The sequence below is a fragment of the Eutrigla gurnardus genome (genome assembly GCF_963514095.1).
Source record: "Eutrigla gurnardus genome assembly, chromosome: 15".
Classification (NCBI taxonomy): Eukaryota; Metazoa; Chordata; class Actinopteri; order Perciformes; family Triglidae; genus Eutrigla; species Eutrigla gurnardus.
In genome coordinates this window covers 21,274,568-21,295,649 of record NC_139938.1, presented here as the reverse complement: position 1 = coordinate 21,295,649, position 21,082 = coordinate 21,274,568, and the positions used below count along the sequence as shown (strand labels likewise).

At 45.0% G+C, this 21,082-nt stretch overlaps 1 protein-coding gene across 2 annotated transcripts; it reads left to right on the top strand.

Annotated features, from left to right (window-relative positions):
- The first annotated feature begins 9,839 nt into the window (after positions 1 to 9,839).
- LOC311026287 (P2R1A-PPP2R2A-interacting phosphatase regulator 1) lies at positions 9,840 to 20,892 on the top strand. 2 transcript variants are annotated; one of them, XR_014598467.1, is made up of 10 exons: positions 9,840 to 10,893; positions 11,665 to 11,749; positions 11,851 to 11,907; positions 12,265 to 12,311; positions 12,391 to 12,448; positions 12,887 to 12,951; positions 13,083 to 13,138; positions 13,929 to 14,013; positions 14,091 to 15,963; positions 16,022 to 20,892. XR_014598467.1 is itself a non-coding variant. In XM_084029747.1 (9 exons), the coding sequence occupies exons 1-9, from the start codon at positions 10,793 to 10,795 to the stop codon at positions 14,212 to 14,214; spliced, it is 678 nt and encodes a 225-aa protein (XP_083885873.1). In that variant the 5' UTR covers positions 9,840 to 10,792; the 3' UTR covers positions 14,215 to 20,892. The 2 variants fall into 2 exon arrangements, 1 of the variants encoding a protein (XP_083885873.1); XM_084029747.1 differs by having other exon boundaries at positions 14,091 to 20,892.
- Positions 20,893 to 21,082: the final 190 nt, after the last annotated feature.

Below are 21,082 nucleotides of genomic sequence, written 5' to 3'. Positions count from 1 at the left end.
CTTGTTCATCACATTAAATGAGATGTTATTGTCCTCTAAACAACCAACATGAGGTTTGGAGACAGCTTTTTACAGAAGGACCACAAATGAAAGGAAAACTAATTCCACTAACAGATCCACAGAAATATAATCACCAACTATTTTCATCATCTGTTCATCATCAAAAGTCATTTTTCATGCAGAAATGTCCGTTTTCAGTCCCTCAAATATGGACATCTTCTTTTCCCTGTTCTATCATATATGTCATCACATAGAACAGACATTTCAAGCACTTTCAAGCACTTTATTCTAAATCCAAGCACTTTTGAAACCTTGAAAACATCACACCGGGGTCCTTAAACCAGGTTCAAATGACATATAAATGATGGCGTAGTCGACAAGTATTTCCTTTGGTGGATTTATTTGCTTCACCCAGTGCAAAACATAAAGGAGCTCTGCAACAGCTCAAAGCAGCAGCCCAACACTAACTGACCGGGCCGGGCCAAAGCAGCCCTCTTTTAAAGGTAAGGCTCCTCCCACTGAGCCGGATATTCTTATGAAAACAATTATCAATCACACATACTCGTATCAGAGAAACCATTTCACCATTCAGGGTTATTCATTATTTTACCAAATATATTTCCATGATTTACCAGATGCAATGTCAACTCCACATGCCTTATATAAACATGAAAAATGAAACAAACAATAACGGCACAATCACCGCCGGTCACATGACCACAAACCCCGCCCAGTGACGTATATAACACCGGGAAATCCTTTGTCCCGGTTTGACTGAGGACACACCCACCCCGGTGAGTTACGATGCAGGTAAGTGTATGCATAATAGTTACAACAGAGACAAGTGTGCACCCATGGTCTCCTTACAGAGCTGGGAGGAAAAAGGATCGTTAACATGATAATTTACTGAACTGAGATGAACAGAGGGAAGAAACGAGTGTGGCGTGTGTGTGTGTGTGTGTGCGAGCATCAGCGTCTCTCAGCGCCACGCGCGGCTCCCCGTGCGCCATGCGCTGGGCACGGACCGTGACGGCGCTCCGTCACATCATCCCTCTCCTCCCAGAGGCTGAGAATGTGTCAGCCTGGAAAGGTAATCGGCAACCACGTTGGTCTTGCCCGACCGGTGTCGGATCATGAACCTAAATGGTTGGAGCGAGAGGTACCACCTGGTCAGGCGACTGTTGTGATCCCTCATGGAGTTGATCCATGTGAGAGCTCGATGATCAGTCTCGAGGTCGAACTCCCGCCCCAGCAAGTAATACCACAGGCTCTCCAGAGCCCACTTAATGGCTAACCCCTCTTTCTCCACCGTCGAATACCTGGTTTCACGGGGCTGCAGTTTTCGGCTCAGTTACAGAATTGGTTGTTCTTCTCCAGGATTTCCTTGTGCCAGCACTGCTCCAAGGCCCACTCCAGAGGCATCCACCTGGACCAGAAACCTTTGGGTGAAGTCTGGGCTCCTAAGGACAGGGGAAGAGCACAGGCGAGCTTTCAGGGTGTTAAAAGCCTCCTCACATTCATCTGTCCAGGTGACCGGGTTCCTCTGGTCCTTGCAGGTCAAAGCTGTGAGAGGGGCGGCAATGGTGGCAAACTGGGGGACAAACCGTCGATACCAGCCAACTAATCCCAGGAAAGACCGTACCTCCTTCTTGGTACTGGGTCGAGCGCAGTTCCTGATGGCTTCCACTTTATCCACTTGTGGCCGGACCATTCCTCTTCCCAGCTGGTATCCCAGGTACCGTGTCTCCTGCCGTGCCCACTCACACTTGCCAGGGTTTAGGGTCAACCCCGCCTCCTGGATCCTTCCGAGAACCATGGACAGCTGGTGAACGTGCTCCTCCCAGGTTTTGCTGTATATCACCACGTCGTCCAGGTAGGCTGCACTGTAGCTTTCACAACCCAGGAGGACTTTGTCCATTAGCCTCTGGAAGGTAGCGGGGGCACCATGCAAGCCAAAGGGCATCACAGTAAACTGGAAAAGTCCAGCCGGTGTCCGGAACGCTGTGTAGGGGCGAGAAGACTTCTCCAGTGGTACCTGCCAGTACCCCTTACACAGATCCAGAGTACTGATGTACTTGGCAGCTCCAATCTTCTCCAGCAGATCGTCAATCCTCGGCATGGGATAAGCGTCAAACTCTGAGACAGAATTGAGCTTCCTGAAATCAATACATATCCGCAACGAGCCATCCTTCTTGAAGACGATAACCACTGGACTGCACCATTCTGAGTTGGAAGGCTCAATCACCCCAAGTCTCAACATCTCCTCCACCTCCTGCTGCAACCTCCCCACCACCACCTGGTGTGGGATACGATAGGGCCGTTGACGGATGGGTTGTCTATCTTTGAGACGGATGACATGCTCAATGAAGTCGGTTCTCCCTGGAGGTGCACCGAATAAAGAAGGAACCCCCTGGAAGACTTTAAGGAGCTGCCTGGCTTGTTCTGGTGCTAGATGTGTCAGCACAGGAGTAGCAGCTTCGGTTAGCATCTCTGGCCCGGCCTCCATTTCCTCTTCCAGGTCCACCTGTCTCACCAACAGGACCTTTGGTGCACTGCTTCCAGGAACTTCAGGTGGACGCTCCTTCCATGCCTTCAGCAAGTTCACATGGTAAGTCTGTTTTGGTTTCTTCTTTTCAGGGTGATGGATCTCATAGGTGACGGGCCCCATTTTGCGAAGAACAAGGTAGGGTCCTTGCCATTTCGCTAGGAGTTTGCTGCTGGAGGAAGGAAGTAACAGCAGCACTTTCTGTCCGGGCAGAAACTCACGGTGCTGTGCCTGGTGGTCATACCAGGTCTTCTGTTTCCTCTGTGCCTCCCGCAGGTTGACTTCTGCTTCTTCCTGGTACCCCGCCAGCCGGTTCCTCATCTCCAGCACATACTGTACCACACTTCTGTCACTCTGAGAGGTGGAAGGAACCTCCCAGCCCTTCCTCAGCAAATCCAATGGGCCCTGGACATCCCACCCATAGAGTAGCTCGAAGGGAGAGAAACCGGTGGAGGCCTGTGGAACCTCCCGGTAGGCGAAGAGCAGAAATGGCAACCAACAGTCCCAGTCCTTTCCAGTGTCATCCACAAACTTTTGCAGCATCCTCTTCAACGTCTGGTTGAACCTTTCCACAAGACCGTCAGTCTGTGGATGGTACGGCGTGGTCTTGATTGCCGAGATGCCCAGTTGTTTCTGGAAGAGCTGCATCAGCCGAGATGTGAAGTTGGTTCCCTGGTCCGTGAGGATTTCATCAGGTATGCCAACTCGGGAAAACAGCTGCACCAGGGCCCGCAGAACAGCAGGAGGGGTAATGGTCCGGAGGGCCCACAATGTCCATGGCAATCCTGCGGAAAGGGATAGAAATAATAGGCAGTGGTTGCAGGAAAGCTCTGTGAGACTTCTGAGCAGTGCCGGTTTTCTGACAGGTGGGACATGTACTGCAATATTTCTGAATGTCTGTGTACATTGAGGGCCAATAAAACCTTGCACTGACCCGCAGATATGTTTTGTGACGGCCGAGGTGCCCCGCCCAGGGAAGTGTGTGTGCTAAATGCATTACAAGAGGCCTACAGCTAGCAGGTACCACAAGACGTCTGTTTTCCTCATCAACAGCATACAACACACTGTCATCTACCACAAATCTTTCCTTCCCCAGACATTTCCCCTCTGGTCCCTCTAACACCTTGGCAAACAATGGTTTCAAAGTTTCATCCCCCCTTTGCAACACAGAAACATTTTCAGGAATTTTCCACATGTGGTTGGATAACACATTTTCATTTTCAGGTTCTGGTAGCCTAAGCTGCTTCTCAAAACGCCGCTGGCGTCTGGATTTTCTTGGCCCCTTTGTGCCACCATCACACAGACTACTGTCAAGATCTGGGAGGGGTTGGACACCGGCTTTCACCTGGGCTCGGGTAATCACAGGACAAGCAACATTTACATTGACCTCCCCATGCTCCCCAGAGTCTATCCCCTCAGTCCGTTCAGCTTCGAGGAGCAGATCCAGGAGGATAGGTAAGTCCCAACCAAGCACAGCATCCACTGGTAAGCCCTCTACCACTCCCACAGTTAGCAGGTAAGGTTGTGCATTGATAACGACAGTCAAATCAGTTTTTGGATAGGGCCGTTCATCCCCATGCACGCATAGAATGTTCTCTTGTCTGTTATAATCCACTGTGCTCACTGGTGCCAGGTTGCCCTTAACCAGGGACATGACGCTACCACTGTCCAACAGAGCAGTAACCTGCTGGCCATTTATGGTCACAGTCTTGTAGCGCTGCAATCTGGCACCTCCAGTGGCAGCCCCCTCTGGCCGGGGTGCATAGCAGGCCCCAATGACCTTAGCTTTGCGTATGGGACACACAGAAGCTTTATGGCCCGGCTGCTGAGAGTAGAAACAAACAAAGTCCTTACCCGATGCCCGATGGATTGGGACCATGTTGCTGCCTGGAAGCTCCTGGCTACTCTCTCGCCTGGCAGGTCTGGGCTGGAATGGTGAAGGTGCCGGTCGGTGCGGTGCACTGGAGGGCCGGGCAGCTGGACCTCCTCTCCAGGCATTAAGGTACTGCAAAGCCAGCTTGGCCGCTGCGAGCCCTCCCGCTGGCTCGTGCTCCCTCACCCATGTTCTCACCTCCGGCGGAAGCACACGCAGTAGCTGCTCCAGGATGATGGCCTCCCCGATGTCGTCCTTGGTGTGCTGCTCCGGTCGGATCCAGCGTCGGTAGAGGCCCCTGAGTCGGTGATAGGTCTCCGTCGGATTCTCACCAGATGGAACTGTTGTGGATCTGAACTGCTGCCGGTAGGTTTCTGGTGAGATGTCAAACTTTGTCAGCAACGCAGCTTTCAGGTCAGCATAACAGTGTGCGCTCTCCTCATCCATGGCTGTGTAGGCCTCCAACGCCTTCCCCGACAGCAGTGGAACCAGACGACACGCCCACTCAGGCTCAGGCCACCGCCACGTCTTGGCGATGCGCTCAAACCGCAGCAGATAGTTCTCAATGTCCTCCTCCGCTTGGTATAGCGGGATTTTTGGCTCACTCATATGCCTCCCTTCTGAGCTGGACTGGCCAAACCGGGCCCCAGAGTCCTGCAGCTGGAGAGAAGCGGCCTCTGACGGCGCGTCATGGCGCACACGCTGAGCTGCTGGCGTTGGCAGTCCGAGCCGGGGACTGCTCGCTGTCGACGTGCTAGGGGTTGCCAGCGTGCTTAGCAGTCCAGACCCACGCCGAGTTGGAGCTTGGGTGACAGGAGGGTGAGGGATGACCGGACGGAGCACTGGGTCAGCCCGTGGAAGAGAGGCTCTCAAACCCTGGATGTCCGCCAACAGATTTTCCTCTCTTCGCTGCTGTGCTGCCAAAAAGTCTCTCATAATGGTCACCAGCTCTCCCCCTGATTCACCTGTGGCTGCTGCGCCCGCCATGGCTCCTGGGTCCGGCCCAGGGTCGTCCTCCCTCTCATCCTCCTCTGAGGATGAACCGAGCGACTCCCAAACTGCATCAACATCTGCAGCTGCCATCACCGCCTCGGCCCGCTGCCTTTGGGACCGCAGTCCGGTGCGCAGTCCCGTGCGCTTTGGAAACATCTTCTTTCGACTAGCCATCCCACTTCTGACACCATATGTCACGGGGTCCTTAAACCAGGTTCAAATGACATATAAATGATGGCGTAGTCGACAAGTATTTCCTTTGGTGGATTTATTTGCTTCACCCAGTGCAAAACATAAACCATACAGGACATACAAGGAGCTCTGCAACAGCTCAAAGCAGCAGCCCAACACTAACTGACCGGGCCGGGCCAAAGCAGCCCTCTTATAAAGGTAAGGCTCCTCCCACTGAGCCGGGTATTCTTATGAAAACAATTATCAATCACACATACTCATATCAGAGAAACCATTTCACCATTCAGGGTTATTCATTATTTTACCAAATATATTTCCATGATTTACCAGATGCAATGTCAACTCCACATGCCTTATATAAACATGAAAAATGAAACAAACAATAACGGCACAATCACCGCCGGTCACATGACCACAAACCCCGCCCAGTGACGTATATAACACCGGGAAATCCTTTGTCCCGGTTTGACTGAGGACACACCCACCCCGGTGAGTTACGATGCAGGTAAGTGTATGCATAATAGTTACAACAGAGACCAAGTGTGCACCCATGGTCTCCTTACAGAGCTGGGAGGAAAAAGGATCGTTAACATGATCATTTACTGAACTGAGATGAACAGAGGGAAGAAACGAGTGTGGCGTGTGTGTGTGTGTGTGTGCGTGTGTGCGAGCATCAGCGTCTCTCAGCGCCACGCGCGGCTCCCCGTGCGCCATGCGCTGGGCACGGACCGTGACGGCGCTCCGTCACAGACCACAAATGAAAGGAAAACTAATTCCACTAACAGATCCACAGAAATATAATCACCAACTATTTTCATCATCTGTTCATCATCAAAAGTCATTTTTCATGCAGAAATGTCCGTTTTCAGTCCCTCAAATATGGAGATCTTCTTTTCCCTGTTCTATCATATATGTCATCACATAGAACAGACATTTCAAGCACTTTCAAGCACTTTATTCTAAATCCAAGCACTTTTGAAACCTTGAAAACATCACACTGAAATCCAAGTGTTTTCAAGGATTTCAGCACAAATTTCATTTATATTTAGGTTTTTTTTTTGGACAAAACAAGAAGTTTGACTGTTTTCAAGAAAATAATTCATCAGTAAAAAGGAGAAAAAGAAATTGTCGAACTGCGATCATAAAAAATCTTCAAACCAAATCCATGAATTAGTCACGTCTGAGTAGAATCTTGAACACTGTGAGTTAAAGTACTTTACCGTGACGTAACCAAGGCAACTCGGCACCTCCTGCAGTCCTCCTCCTCCTCCCAGACGTCCCTCCACACTCCCCCCGAACTCTCCTCCCTCCTCACCCCCGTTGGCGCCCTCTGCAGGAAAGACAGAATATTACTCCCCGTAGCTCATCTGCTGTTTGTGTGTAAATGTAACGCGTTTTTATCTCATTCATAATTTAGAAGAAGGTTCTCTCTAGGATAGGTATTAGCATTATACTTATATATATATGACTACGGTTTATGTGTATTGTATAATAGATTGCAGACTATTCGTATATCAGTATTATACATGATGACTGGATAAAAACTATTATACTTATAATGATTCATGACATGAATAAAATATAGTTTAACACAGTGACCCTGAGCCTCATGGGAAATGTAGTCCCACCTGTTCCGGTAGCACAACCTAACAGACTCAGGAAACAACCAACACGTCTGACCTTTGACCTCTCCCTCCTCTCCTGCTCCTGCTTCTCCAACTCCGCTATCCGCTGGCTCAGGTCCTCCCAGTGCATGATGGGAAGGCCCTGGTAGTCCACAGAGGACGCCGCCGCGACTTGATGAAGCTCCTCCTCCTCCTCCTCCTCGGCCGTGTCTTTGTCGTCCTCCATCCTCGTCTGGAGACACGAACCAGATCAAGAAACTTTAAATGGAGATAAAAATAATAACAAAGTACTCATTTAGACTTTATAATATTTGATATAATCTCCTGTCAGAGGAAACATGGATGATATATTAATAATAATTAGTACTTTCTATATACATGTACAGACCAGTGTTCAAGGGTCAAAGCTGGACAGACATAATATATCGAATAAAATATATAATAGGATATTTGTGTTTACTGAATTGTTGTTACCGCCAGCTCTGTTGACTATTATTAAATATGAAATACCTCTATAATAACTCAGCTCTGACAGGGTTATTAAAGGAGCCCTGTGGATTTAAACAACAAATTAGAGACAATAAACTGAAATTAATTACACAGGCCTATCCTTTATATATTACAACTCAAATAATCGGTCAATTTGTGTATCAGAACATGAACCACGTAATTAATTAAGTCATTTTAAACAGAACAGTGTGACGCACATTCCCATTAGTTCTCGATTAAAGCAGTTAAATTAACGTGAAGGCGTGCCGGAGTCCGGAGATGCTATGCGCCGCGGTTGTTTACCAGCAGCGGGGCGACGCGGAGGCTTTCTACCCACCTACCAGTCACATCCAGGCGGCGCCGGATCCCTCCGACGCTCCGCCGTCCGTCATCCCCGCGGTTCGCGTCTGCCCGTCGGCCTCGCTGCGTGGCGCGGACCGCCGCGGAGCTCCGCACTGTTCTTTTCTTCTACAGAGACATGTAAGTTGGAGAAAAGTGTTCTGAAAGTAGTTGAAGTCCGTCTGGAGGAAGGCGGGACCTCCACCCCCTCCTCGCTCCCCTCCTCTCCCCCTCCCCAGCTCACCCCCCTCCCCCTCCTCCAGCTCACCCCCTCTCCCCCCTGGCTGCGTTTAAACGGTTAAACGGCGGCCAGCACCCGCTACCGGCAGTTCTCACCAGTAATAGTACGCGTACTCGTTGTATTAGCACTTCGAAGTACTTAATGTACTTGTATATATATAAACAGGCGCCATTGAGTGACTCGTTTTCCCGCCTAATAAAAATGGAAATATAAAGATGGTAGATTCAGGGCCACGGAGGAAAAGTCCGATATCACGGCACCTTATTTAGTCTCACAGTTTATTAAAGACGAGACACAGAAACCAATATTTGTATATTTGACCTGTTGTGTTTGTTATGTACCTGTAGTAAACGTACCAGTAACGACCAGGCAGAAACCTCCGGGTCTGAAAAGTGAAGCTGAACTGCCCTTAAACTGTCATTCTCCCTGCTGGCCACCAGGGGGCGACTCCTCTCTGGTTGTATAGAAGTCTATGAGAAAATGGTCCTACTTCTCTCTGCTGGCCACCAGGAGGCGACTCCTCTCTGGTTGTATAGAAGTCTATGAGAAAATGGTCCTACTTCTCTCTTGATGTATTATCTCAGTAAACATTGTAAACATGAATTTATGGTCTCAATCTCTAGTTTCAAGTCTTCTTCAATCCAGCATGATGTTCATTTACTCACTGTAGTACTCACTGTAGTACTAGTACTCACTGTTGTACTGTAGCCGTAGTACCTGCAGCCTAACAATCCTAAATTTACATCAGTAGCCTACGAAGTAAAATATAATATAATTATTATAATTATTATTATAATATAATATAAAAACTCTGTAGCAGTTAATAATACTGATTTACATTTCTGTATTAAGTTCTATATATATTTATTACACCTTTGTTGTACTTGTTAGTTAGTGGTGGAAGAAATATTCAGATACAGTGAGTGGTTCAGGGGGAGCTGGTCTCCAGGTGGAGCTGGTCTCTAATCCAGGGGGAGCTGGTCTCTGGTCCGGGAGGAGCTGGTCTGTCCGGGAGGCAGTGAAGGGGCCGAGGTGTCGTGTTTCACCATGTTTTGAAGATGACGGGAGGCAGACGGAGGATTTGGGGATTCTGGGAGTTTTAGTGTCACGACAACAAAGAAAACACGATAACATCAACAGTCTGAGAATATTTTATCGTTTCTTCAAACCTGCGTTCAGCCATTCATGTTTACTTTATAGTTCCTTTAATATCTTTTCAATATTTGGTTTAAGGACATTTTTAATAATTCCTCGGTTTCAGGATGAGTGTTTTTCTCTTTTAAAGTCGTTTGTTCATACCAGACCTGAAACAGTAAGAATAATTAATTGTTAAGTGGTTTTAATCCAAATTATCTGCCTTTATTTCTACCTTAGAAATAATTATGTCAATATATGCCAAAAAGTACTTTCATTAACTGGGAATATTTGTATTTATTTGGACTGAATGTAGCCTTCATTTATTTTTCCTCACTATAATTTTTATAGTTTGGCAAGGCACATATTTTGACAGACCTACTTAAATATTATATTATTATATTTAACTATTACAAGCTTGTAGTACTTGTCATGTGCTTTCCAGTAAAAAAAAAAGAGAGAAAGATGAAAGAATACTTAAATAAATAAAAATACATTTTAAAATGAGAAACGTCCCGTTAACCTCCACAGAAACACCGAGAGGAGAAACGGGAATTGACCCGCTTTCACTCTCTCACCTCTCGCGCCGCTCTACTCTCTGCTGCAGTTCTCCCACGTGTCCAGACAGCGGCGCTGTTTTCACAGCTGGTGAACTACCTCTATTTGGTCAAGGACTATGTTGTGAAAATCTTTCAAACTGTTAATTTTCAGTGATTTCGCGACTGTTATGGAGGCCCGCTCGGTGTGTTAGGGGGTAAGCGGGACCGATTCTCCCGGAGGACTGTGTGGCCGGCCCGGGCCTTCACTGTTTCGGGCAGCTGCTTAGCGGTTTTCTGATCTCTGACTGGAGGTTTCTTTTTTTTCTTTTCTTTTCTTTTTTTTTTTTTTTTACAGCAAACCAAGTTAGCTCAACAGCTAATCCCAAAAGTCACGTCACCTATGCGGGGCCGAATTAAAAGTTCCACGGTAGAGGCGGGACCGCCGGGTGAGTTTTAACTGCTTGCCCTTACAAAACTTTGTCTCGAGTGGTTTTGCGGTGGGATCGTATTTTTTTTTTTATCTCTTTACGCAGCCATAACATTTGCGTTGGTGACGGCAGCAAGTGAAGCGTAGCTGTGGATTATACATGACGATCTGGTCCCGCGGTGGCACACGGTTACGGGGGGTTTTCTTGAGGGACAATGTGGTAGCGAGGAGACCGCGTCGGTGTGTTCAGTCCGCGGACTTGGCGGCTCTGGGTTTGCTGCTCGTGAGGCCTGCGGGTCGGGCTTCCACCGGGCTCGAGTAGAGCCCGACGCCGCCGTAAAGGAGGTCGGAGGGCGTCAGTTGACGCTGCCACCGCCGGGCCTGCGGACGGAGATATGGAACGAATGGAAGTGGACCAGTGCGCAGGCGCAGCTGGCGGAGCAGGAGGCGGGGCACTCCGCAGATCGAACAGCGCCCCCATGATCACCAGTGTCAGGTCAGTGGTATTACATCCAAATGGGCAACACCAAGCTCGAAAAACGTCTAATTTATAATTCCCTTGTTTATAGAGAGCCATAGACTAATAATAAAACTGTCTTAAGAGAGATTATTAATGCACTAGACCCACTCTTAAAATCGGTGTAGGTTTTATACACCAAGCATTATTTGTTAAAAAAAAAATCTAAACTTTAGTACTAAGTGCATTGATGGAGATATCGAAAAAGAGTTCATTTAATTCCATGTTATTTATAGTGTCATACCACAACAGAAGTAATCTCAGGACACTTAACACATTGAGCAGGACTAGAATACACTCATGATTTTCAGAGTCAATACATTTCAAAGTCCCAACATCACCCAGGAGCGTTACAGCGACAGTGGCGAGAGAAAACTGCCGTAATAGGCTTTTAGACAAAAATCTTGTGCAGACCAGGCCAGTATAGTAATATATATAGTAACACTGAGAGGGAGACTGAGAAACAATGGTCGCTCGCTCCTCCTCCTCTGTTTATGATGGCGTCTGCTGGACCTGCCTTCACCAGCCGACCTCAGCCAGGCTTTAACTTCAGTCGAGGCAGGCTTCCGTATCCTTATGACTTCACGTTCCTGACTGGCCAGTATCCTCCGGGCACATACAGTCACACCAGCAGCAGCTACGAGCAGGGCACAGACCACTTTAGACACTCATTATGTGGTAGATGGTGTTCCCTACAACTACACACATGTTACTGTATATAAATGTGTTGTTATGGTGTCTCTGTCTCAGCGATGGGATGACTGTCTTCAGTCCGGTGTCCTCGGCTCGATACAGACGCAGCAGTGTGTCCATCAACCCCAGCTGCCCCTCACAGGTCGGTGATTGTGTCATAGTGATGATGTATTTCCTGTTCCTGATCAGTCTCAGCGCTCTCATCAATCCCCGCTGATCTTCATCCGTCTTCTTCTTCTTCAGCTCGTCCCCCTGTCTCCGTTCTGTCTGACCGGAGACAGACTCGACCACAAGAAGCAGGTGAGGACTGTTGTTTTTGTCATGAATACGTTCACACAGAACGTAAATATGATATAATGAAAGAGCAAGATCATTTTTTATTTTTTTCTGTAACAAGGTTAATTTTTCTGAGCGTTCGCACCACAAATAAAGGCATCAACCAATCCCGTTATGCAGATCGGATAGTGGACTTGTAGTTGGTCCTCTGCCTGTCAGAGGCTGCTCTGGGTCTAAAAACATCTGAAAAACTCAGTGACAATCTTTTAGGTGATATCTGCCTATTTGTTGCTTTTATTTGAGAGGGTTTGTTGTGACGGACACCGGACGAGGTCAAAGGTCAACATGTAGGTCAATACCAGCCGTTTGTGTTCACTACAGGAGGAGAACATGGAGATGACGCTCAGAGGAAGTCTGCAGAGATTAAGGTACGGCTATTAAACTACGCCGCTCAGCGCTTTGCCGTCTAAGTCCAGTGTAATCAAGGGTCCCTCTGTCTCCTCCCAGTGCTTCCAGTCTGAACCCAGTCCCTCCAGTCAGCCAGTGGCACAACCACACATCCACGGTGAGCATCCCCACTTTTCAGTAGAATGCTAAGGCTCATGGATAATGTAGTATTTAGAAGAATCCCATCCACCAATCAGAGGGAGGGGCGTCAGGAAAGTAGGGTGACACAGTGTTCTTAATGTGGTCTCTGGGTTATACTGAATCCAGATCACGCTCGTAAAACTATGTTCTAGAGTTTAGACTGAATAGTGATTAGAGGATTTGGAGTGAATCCAGATCACACTGATCAAGATGAGAAAACTTAATGCAGATCAGATTATTTATGTGAATCCAGATCAGACAGCTCACACTGAATCCAGATCAAAAAGTTTGCACTAATTAGATGCTGCTCTGAATTGGATTTCAAAGACTAAATTTCATATCAGAGGGTTGAGGCTGAGTCCAGATCCGACGGTTTACATTGAGGGTTCAGACCGACAGTGTTTTTCCTCTTCAGTGGTTCCAGGCGCAGGACAGCGGCGTGACGCCCAACTCGTCCCCGAGTCCCACCAGGAGGTTCAGGTAAAACCACACAGGACACTCCCTTTGTGTTTGTATTGTTTATCCAGAGGAAGCTTCAGTCTGCTTACAGGTGTGTGTGTGTGTGTGGTGTGTGCGTGTGCGTGTGTGTGTGTGTGTTGATTGTCCATCAGACCAGCAGTCAGTGCCACTGTGAGATGGCCTGCGTTAGCTCCACTAAAGAGGAAAGGTAATGACTCCTCTGTGTTTGTACAAGTTTACAGCAATAACTGATTTATGTCGCTTTTCATGTTGAACGTGAGGATTCATCAGGAGTTTTTGTGTCACCTGATTGAATTTAAGACCAATATCCTCTCACGTTTAGCTCAGTTTTTGCACATGTGATGTTTGCAAGTTTAGGAGATAATGTTTTAGGTCCCGAAGGTTTTGTATGTCTGTCATAGTATAGTTTAGTTTACTGTGAAACCACGCTACCGTATCATCCGTATCATTGACTACTGTATCGTCCGTATCGTTGACTACTGTATCGTTGACTACCGTATCATTGACTACCGTATCATTGACTACCGTATTGTCCATATCGTTGACTACCGTATCATTGACTACCGTATCGTTGAATACCGTATTGTCCATATCGTTGACTACCGTATAATTGACTACCGTATCATTGACTACCGTATCATTGACTACCGTATTGTCCATATCGTTGACTACTGTATCATTGACTACCGTATCATTGACTACCGTATTGTCCATATCGTTGACTACTGTGTCATTGACTACCGTATCGTTGACTACTGTATCGTCCGTATCATTGACTACCGTATTGTCCATTTCGTTGACTACCAAATCGTTGACTACTGTATCGTCCGTATCATTGACGACCGTATCGTCCATATCGTTGACTACCGCATTGTTGAGTTTGGCATGAGGCCTCTGGCATGCTTTCAATTTGTATGATTATTGTTTTTATTGTTATGACTAATATCTCTACATTTGTGAACCTCCTTGTCTCTCAGGAGGGGTGGAGTCTGACGGACCCCCCAAGAAGCTTTTTGTTGCCGGGGTGACCGACCCCGCCCACCGCAGCAGCTACACTGTCAGGTGAGGATCAACTTGAAGTCGTATGTTGGCATCAGATTCTCGATGAGAATCCCGATAATGCTCTCTTTTCCCCTCAGTGTCTCTCCATCGGCGGCCGACTCTCCTCCTGCAGTAGGCGTCAGTCCTCAGTCCAGCCCTCTGTCTCTCTCTCCTCCCCCTTCCTTCACCCCCTTTACCTCCAACCAGCACCCCGGTCACTAAAACCCCCTCCTCCAGCCGAGTCCTGACCCTGTCACTGTGGGTGCAGACCGACCACCAGCAGCACAAAGAACACCTGGAGGACTCCTATCGCACCTTATTTCTGTTTCAATCATCTGCCAGCATCACTGTAAGTCCCGCCTCTTCCTGCGACCACATTGGACAAACTGAAGAATCACAGGACATCCAGATCCATCTGGTTTTCTTTCTCTGTGAGTCACTGAGTGACGTGGATAGAATGTGTTTTAGATTTTTCTGCGGCCTTGAAGAATCAACTTTCTTGGAAGTTTCTAATCTGCTCACCGACTGTTTCTCTTGGTTGGTTGGATATTTTTACCCAAAATCCCGCTGCATACCCCCCTCCGAGTCCATGTTGGACGGTGCTCCGGAAGGACATTTTTGCTGTGTCACATTTGTGGCTCTGATTTGTCCTTAAATCAAGTGATATACAAGGGATTCATCATCAGCATCATCGTGACATCACTAGGAAACTTTAAGAGACTGAGGACACGCTGGTTGTGTCATCAGCATAGAATCAAATGTCTGTGCGGACTTATAGAGAATGGTGTCGAGAGTAATTGTGGCTTCCAGTCGAGCAACAGAAGCCTCCCAAATCTCAACTTGTCCTGCCGACGCTAGTGGTGGCTCCTGATTTGCTGTTGAGAAGAATAAAATGTAAACAAGGATGAAAAAATGAACCACATGACGTCGTTCCTTGAGTTCCGTCAGATTTCGGACATCAAAGGAGTCGGAGCCTAAAATGGGACTCGGTTCATGCTGCTGCTTCTTGGATGGCTGCCCATTGGATGCAGCTCCAGTCCAGTCTGACCAATCAGTTCATGAAGTTCCAGAACAATCCTTCTGAAGAAGTTCTAATAAGGTCTTGAGTTGTAGTCAAGACATCATCTTTGGGGGCGACAAAAACGTTTTCAGACAATCTGAATTGTCTCTGAAGGACTCGAAGCACTCGAGGAATGTTGGGTTTCCGCCTTCAGTGATCCAGTCAACGGGAACCGAACAAAGCCGATGGCCTCCGATTGTCGTCCCGGAGTCGCACTTGTTGGGAATCAAGTACGTATCGAGAAACCGAATGTAGAAATCATATGATTTCTTTAGGCGCGATCCTGAAGCCAAATTCATGAGCGTTCGTGGCTGACGGATCAACATGTAGTCCGATCAGTGGACCAGGTTACATGATTATTGTTCCATCAGGTTTCGTAGAATTCATATTTAACTCTGAAGATGAAACAATCAATGAAACGGTAAAACCCCCCCTGACCCCAAAAACACATGAAGGTGTATCGGAACTGGTGGTTATTAAGCACTTTGTGTCTTATATCTTTGAGCCCGAACCCAGACGGACGTGAAATTCAGTCATTGAAGCCGGAGTTTCTTTTGTTTTAAAGAAAAGTTTTAGTTGTCTGAAACCAACCTTGTCTCCTTCAAACTTACGTTCCCATAACAACTATACTGAACTCTCAATTATGTTTTTATACAGTTTTAAATTCAATTCTATTTGATTTCTACAACCCAAAATCACAAATTTGTCTCTGAGGATACTCTGTACAGCATAGGCCATCGTCTCTGCTGGGACCATCTGATTGGACAAGGAAAGACGCCCTTAAAACCCTTTTAACAGGTAAAACAAATTTGAAACGCCTGGTTAACAAACGAAACACAAAACTTTGTTAGTTCTAGTAAAAACATTTGGCTTAAAATGCCAATAAAATAGAAAGAAAACAAAAGCACTAGGTTATGTTTAGACATAACATCCGTCTCCTGGGTGAATGTCCTGTGTTTTTAGACCCAGGCCCCACCCAGACCTCCTCCCTTCTGGACTTCTGGGTCTCTTTGAATCAAATCTGTGATACGTCGTCATCCACGACTAACTACGTTTCCCTGGAAACATCATTTGAGAGTCAGTTTTATAGTTTTTCGGAGAAACCCGACTGAAGCCTTCTGATTTTACATGAAGAATTGTCGTCTGCAGCTTGTTCACGTTTTTCTCCCGGGATGAGAAGCTGGTTTTCACAAACCGGGTCCCAGTCAGTAGTGTATTTGTTAATAGTGTATCTATATGTGAATATCAGCTGTTATGTGCTCATGGTTTGATTCTATACATTGAATCTGCAGGAAGTGATGGCTCTCTTCCCTCCTAAAGCTGCATTTATACTTTTACTTTTCTCTCTAACCGGCTTCTCTACTGGAAATCATCCACATTGATCCGATTGGTGATAGAAATCCCCATAAATTTGTATTATTGCTGTTTCACCCAGCCAGTCTGTAATCATTCTGGTTTCCTGTTTCGACTTTCTGACTTCTATTTGTTCTGAAACAGGTTTTACTTTTAGTTAAAGCGGTTGGTTTTTAAGACCAGGATCGAGGTTCTTGTGCTAACAGATCCAAACTCTTCCTGTTTAGCACTTAATAAGTGGCCTCATGCAGGAATTCATCCTGATCTGAGGGTTGGGCAATGATCCAATATTATGGGTTTCCAGATGAATCCCAATGTGCTGGAATGAACTGATATTATTGTTCTCTGGACGAGAAACAAACTCAACTGATGCTCGGCCGTTGTTTTCACCATCAGTTTATTTGATGTGATTTTGCACATATTTTCCATATTGTATTATAAACAATTATCAGAACACATCTGTATTCATATCGTGATAATAATGATACCATGAAGCCCAGCTCTAGGTGGTCCTGTTCGCATTCTAATGTTTTCATTCCCCAAATAGACAGAGCCTAGAGGAAGACATGATCACGGTTCTGGTCTTCACAGGTGACCACCTGGTGTTCACCAGTAACCATTAGGTGTTCACCAGTAACCATCAGGTGTTCACAAGTAACCATCTGGTCTTCACCAGTAACATCTGTTGAACACCAGTAAACATCTGGTCTTCACAGTAACCATCTGGTCTTCACCAGTCTCCATAAAGTCCCCGGACCCACATCAGTCGCCATGTTTGCACACACATCATCCCTCCCTGACAAATATTACTGACAGTAATCCACAATGTGTATTTTGATGGTTATGTCTGACTGGTTATGTCTGACTGGGAGCGAGGCGTGAGCGCCAACCCACGCAGGCTCGGTCATCGGTAAACGCAACCAAAAGGGTCTGTGGCATGAAATCATGAGGGAGGTCGGCATGGGTTCATACTTCGCTGCTCGCTGCATGGGGAGATCGGCCGTCGGTCTGAAACCATCCATTTATCACAGATGCATGTCGGCGTTTCACCAGAGGGGTCGGAGGTCAGAGCTGAGTTCTTCAGTTCTGCTCCCAACGTTTTGCACTTGCACAGAAATGTACAGTTTTGTGCTCTCACTCATCATTGTGCCTGAAACATGTCATATTTCGGAGGTGTTTTTTTCCTCACGAGTGTCGATTTTAAACATCGGATCCGAGAGATTTGACTTCCCGCTCCGACAGGAAGTTCCTCTTTTTTTTTATCATTTGTACATAAAGTCTCTATAAGCTGTTGATAGAAGTGTCTTCTTCTCCGCCTCGCTGCTCATTCAGCTGTTCCAACAAAAGTTTCCAAATCTTTGTTAGTGATCTTCAGTCGTCACGACTTTGCACAGCGCTAGTTTGACCATTTTAATCTTTTTCTTTCTGTTCTGAAAAAAAGTCATCGTGGACAAAATGCTGTTATGTTTTGCTGCTTTTCCTGCTTTATTTCTTGACTTGTTACGTATGCGTGAGTCCGTCCTGTTTTTCAGTTGAGTTCGGTTCAGTTTATCTTTAAAACGTCCAACAATAACGTAAAACTTCCCATCGCGCCTGATTCATTCAAATTATTTGACTCCCGCCAAAATGTAATTATATTTAAATATCTAACTTTGAGAAATATATTTTTTTAATTTGTTTTCGATTTTACAAAATGCCATTTTGCAGTAAAAATTCAGTTTAGAATCCATAATTAACAATTAATCATTCATATTATGAATTTGAACAGATGTTTTGGTACGCGATTATTTTCAATACTCGATTTTACAGGAAAAATATTCAAATTCAACAAACGCATTTGATATTCGTAACCAAATTCTCATATTGAGGAAACGTAATTAATTAATGTTAATTCAATTTTACGATGAGGTGCCTGATATTTGCTCCATTGAATTCTGGCCAAGTACGAACAAAATTTTATCTATTTGAATACGTAAGTAAAAACTCATCGGTGTGAAGACGTAGCTGCGATGATCATCGTGGAATACGTTTTTATTCGTAGCCGTCTGGAGAATCTCTGAATCAACTAAATGTTTCATATCTGCATGAAAACCTAATTTTACAAAAACATTGTTTTTACGTGTTCTTACGTATGCGTTTACTCATGTTACCCCCCCCCCCCCCCCCCCAATAAAAACACAACATACAGATTAATTTCCAACCAGATTTAAAAGATTACAAATATTGTTGTTGATTGTGGATGATTTGAGTGAACCGGCGATCAGCAGGACAACTTTTATCGGGCGTAACAACACGCTGCCAAATTCACGAACTAGCTTTAAGATAATTTCCTGTTTGTTTGTTTTTTTAACTTTGCACACTCGCCACCATCCCAAACCATCTCTGATTACGAAGAGAGAATCACGTAGCTGCGTCAGAATGTGATTTGGACTCTCGTATGAATTTCTGTTTCAAAGTAATGTTTCTTAAGCCAAAAATGAAAAAAGATTAACCGGTTTGGTCATAGGGCGAAACGTACAGAAGCTGAAATAAGACGATCGGTAATCATCGGTGTGTTCTTGTCTTGTCCCGTTTCCTCCTGAAACGTTTAAATGTCCCAGACGGACTTGTGTCACGTTTCCAGCGTGGTCGGAGGTACCCCAAATGTTTGTTTGTATTTATATTCTGATGCCAAATTTTGTGTTGCCGTAGTAAACACGATAAATGCTAACGGTTAGCATGTAACATTCAAATGTTCGGATGTTAACATGCGAATGGTAGTTGGGAGAAAGCTGCCGCCAAACGATGACTAACGTGAGCAGTGTGCAGGTGAATGCTAACCATAGCCATGTTGCTACGCTCTTGCTAACATGCTAATGTCAGTTGACGAACTGAGTCTCACGCGTCCTAAAATGGCCACCGTGTGATTTATTTAACTTCTAGAAAACAATTATTTTAGCAACGTGCGTTCTTAGGATGACATTAAAGTCGACACCGCCCTCCGGTGGACAAACACTGCAATGGAGACTAAATTATTCCCGCTACTGTCCTTAGTCGAATATGTCTTAATATTAATGTGTTTGAATTAATTATGGCTTGTAAGATTAGAGAGAAAACATAAGTTGAAGTTATGGATGGAACATTTTAAGTTTATTTTTATATATGTATATACATATATATATATATATAACTGTTATAAAAGGGCTCCAATAACAATCCTCTGACTGAAAACCTCCCATCACGCTGGAATTGTATCGTCTTTTAATTGTGATGATAAATTACGTTATTTTGAACTTTCAACAACTTCATCCCCAAAAATATCATATTTTCATACATTTCAGCAGCTGCTTTACTTTCTGCTTCATCATGATACGTTTGTTTGTTATTCTTACGTTTGCTTTATTGTCAGCTGTTATGTTTCTTCTCATGATGTCAGCGATTCTCTGAAGAGGTTTGTGTGTTTTTTGTTCGTCCTCGCTGTGACGGATGATTAGCGAGGAAGTAACCCGTCAACGTTTCAGTATTAAAGTGAGATTTCACTCTGGTAGAATGCGGTGATATCTCAGCACTGAAACTGACCCTCCCTGTGACCCGTAGATGGTTTAGTTCTTCAGACCTTCAGTGTTTAAAAATGAAGCAAAAATTTGTAAGTCTGGAAAGCTAATATCCCTGTTCAAGAGTTTTCTTCTTATCGTAAGGGCCAGAGTTAGATTTTTATTTTATTTTTTCTCTCACATTCAAGAAAAAAGGTGATCCCATGAGCTTGATATGAAAGGTATAAATATATACATATATATTTAAGGCAGTTAAAATGTCTATTGTAAGAGATCTAGATACTCAAATCTGTATTTTTGTATTTCGGTTGGTGCCACTAAAATTTGAGCTACTGGTACTTTTTTCATGATTGTGAGAAAACAAAAACAAGATAAAGTACGACATGAACTTCCTTTCAGGTTTTTTAACTGAACTGAGAATAATTTATAATTATTAAATGCACTTAATAATTACACTTAGGAATATTCTACAATACCTGCTTCCCTAATGCTAAGCTAACTAGCTGCTAGCTGTAGCCTTATGTCCAACAAACCTCCCAAAACATAAAGTCTGTGGGTTTTTTCAGGCTGTGAAAGTTTGAGCAACAAAATATTTATGTTATTAGATGAAAACTGTAAGCACTTTAAATGTAGACGTTTGTGAAGTGAAAAAGAATAAATATACACTTTTTTGCGTTTAAAAGCAGAAAACCTGTTATGTGACCCTCCAGCAAGCTTTATTTTGTGCCGAAGAATGACGCTGATCCACCAGAGTGAAATCCAACTTTAAAAAAAAAGGGCTGCTAGAGTTTTAATAAAGGGAACTAAAAGCACATCTATGAAAACATTCACACGTGTTGTTTCAAAATGTAGATAGTTTTTCTTTCTGTTCTTTTTTCTTTTTGGACAAATTCTCTACAAGAAAATTGAGATGATGTATTTTTATGCAACTGTAAAATAAAAGTCTATATTCAAGTGTTTTTCCCTCCTGAGGATCTCATCGCTGTAAAAATCACAGAATGACTTTCTGGTTTTTAGTGTGTGTATATATATGTGTGTGTATGTGTGTGTGTGTGTGTGTGTATATATATATATATATATATATGTATATTTATATATGTATGTGTATGTATATATGTGTGTGTGTGTGTGTGTTTGTGTGTAC

What these genes read in the sequence shown, in the direction of transcription:
- LOC311026287 (XM_084029747.1), top strand. Translation starts at nt 10,793, where the DNA reads ATGGAACGAATGGAAGTGGACCAGTGCGCAGGCGCAGCTGGCGGAGCA. An exon ending in CCCATGATCACCAGTGTCAG is followed by an intron (nt 10,894 to 11,664) that starts GTCAGTGGTATT and finishes TCTCTGTCTCAG; the next exon opens with CGATGGGATGACTGTCTTCA. An exon ending in ACCCCAGCTGCCCCTCACAG is followed by an intron (nt 11,750 to 11,850) that starts GTCGGTGATTGT and finishes CTTCTTCTTCAG; the next exon opens with CTCGTCCCCCTGTCTCCGTT.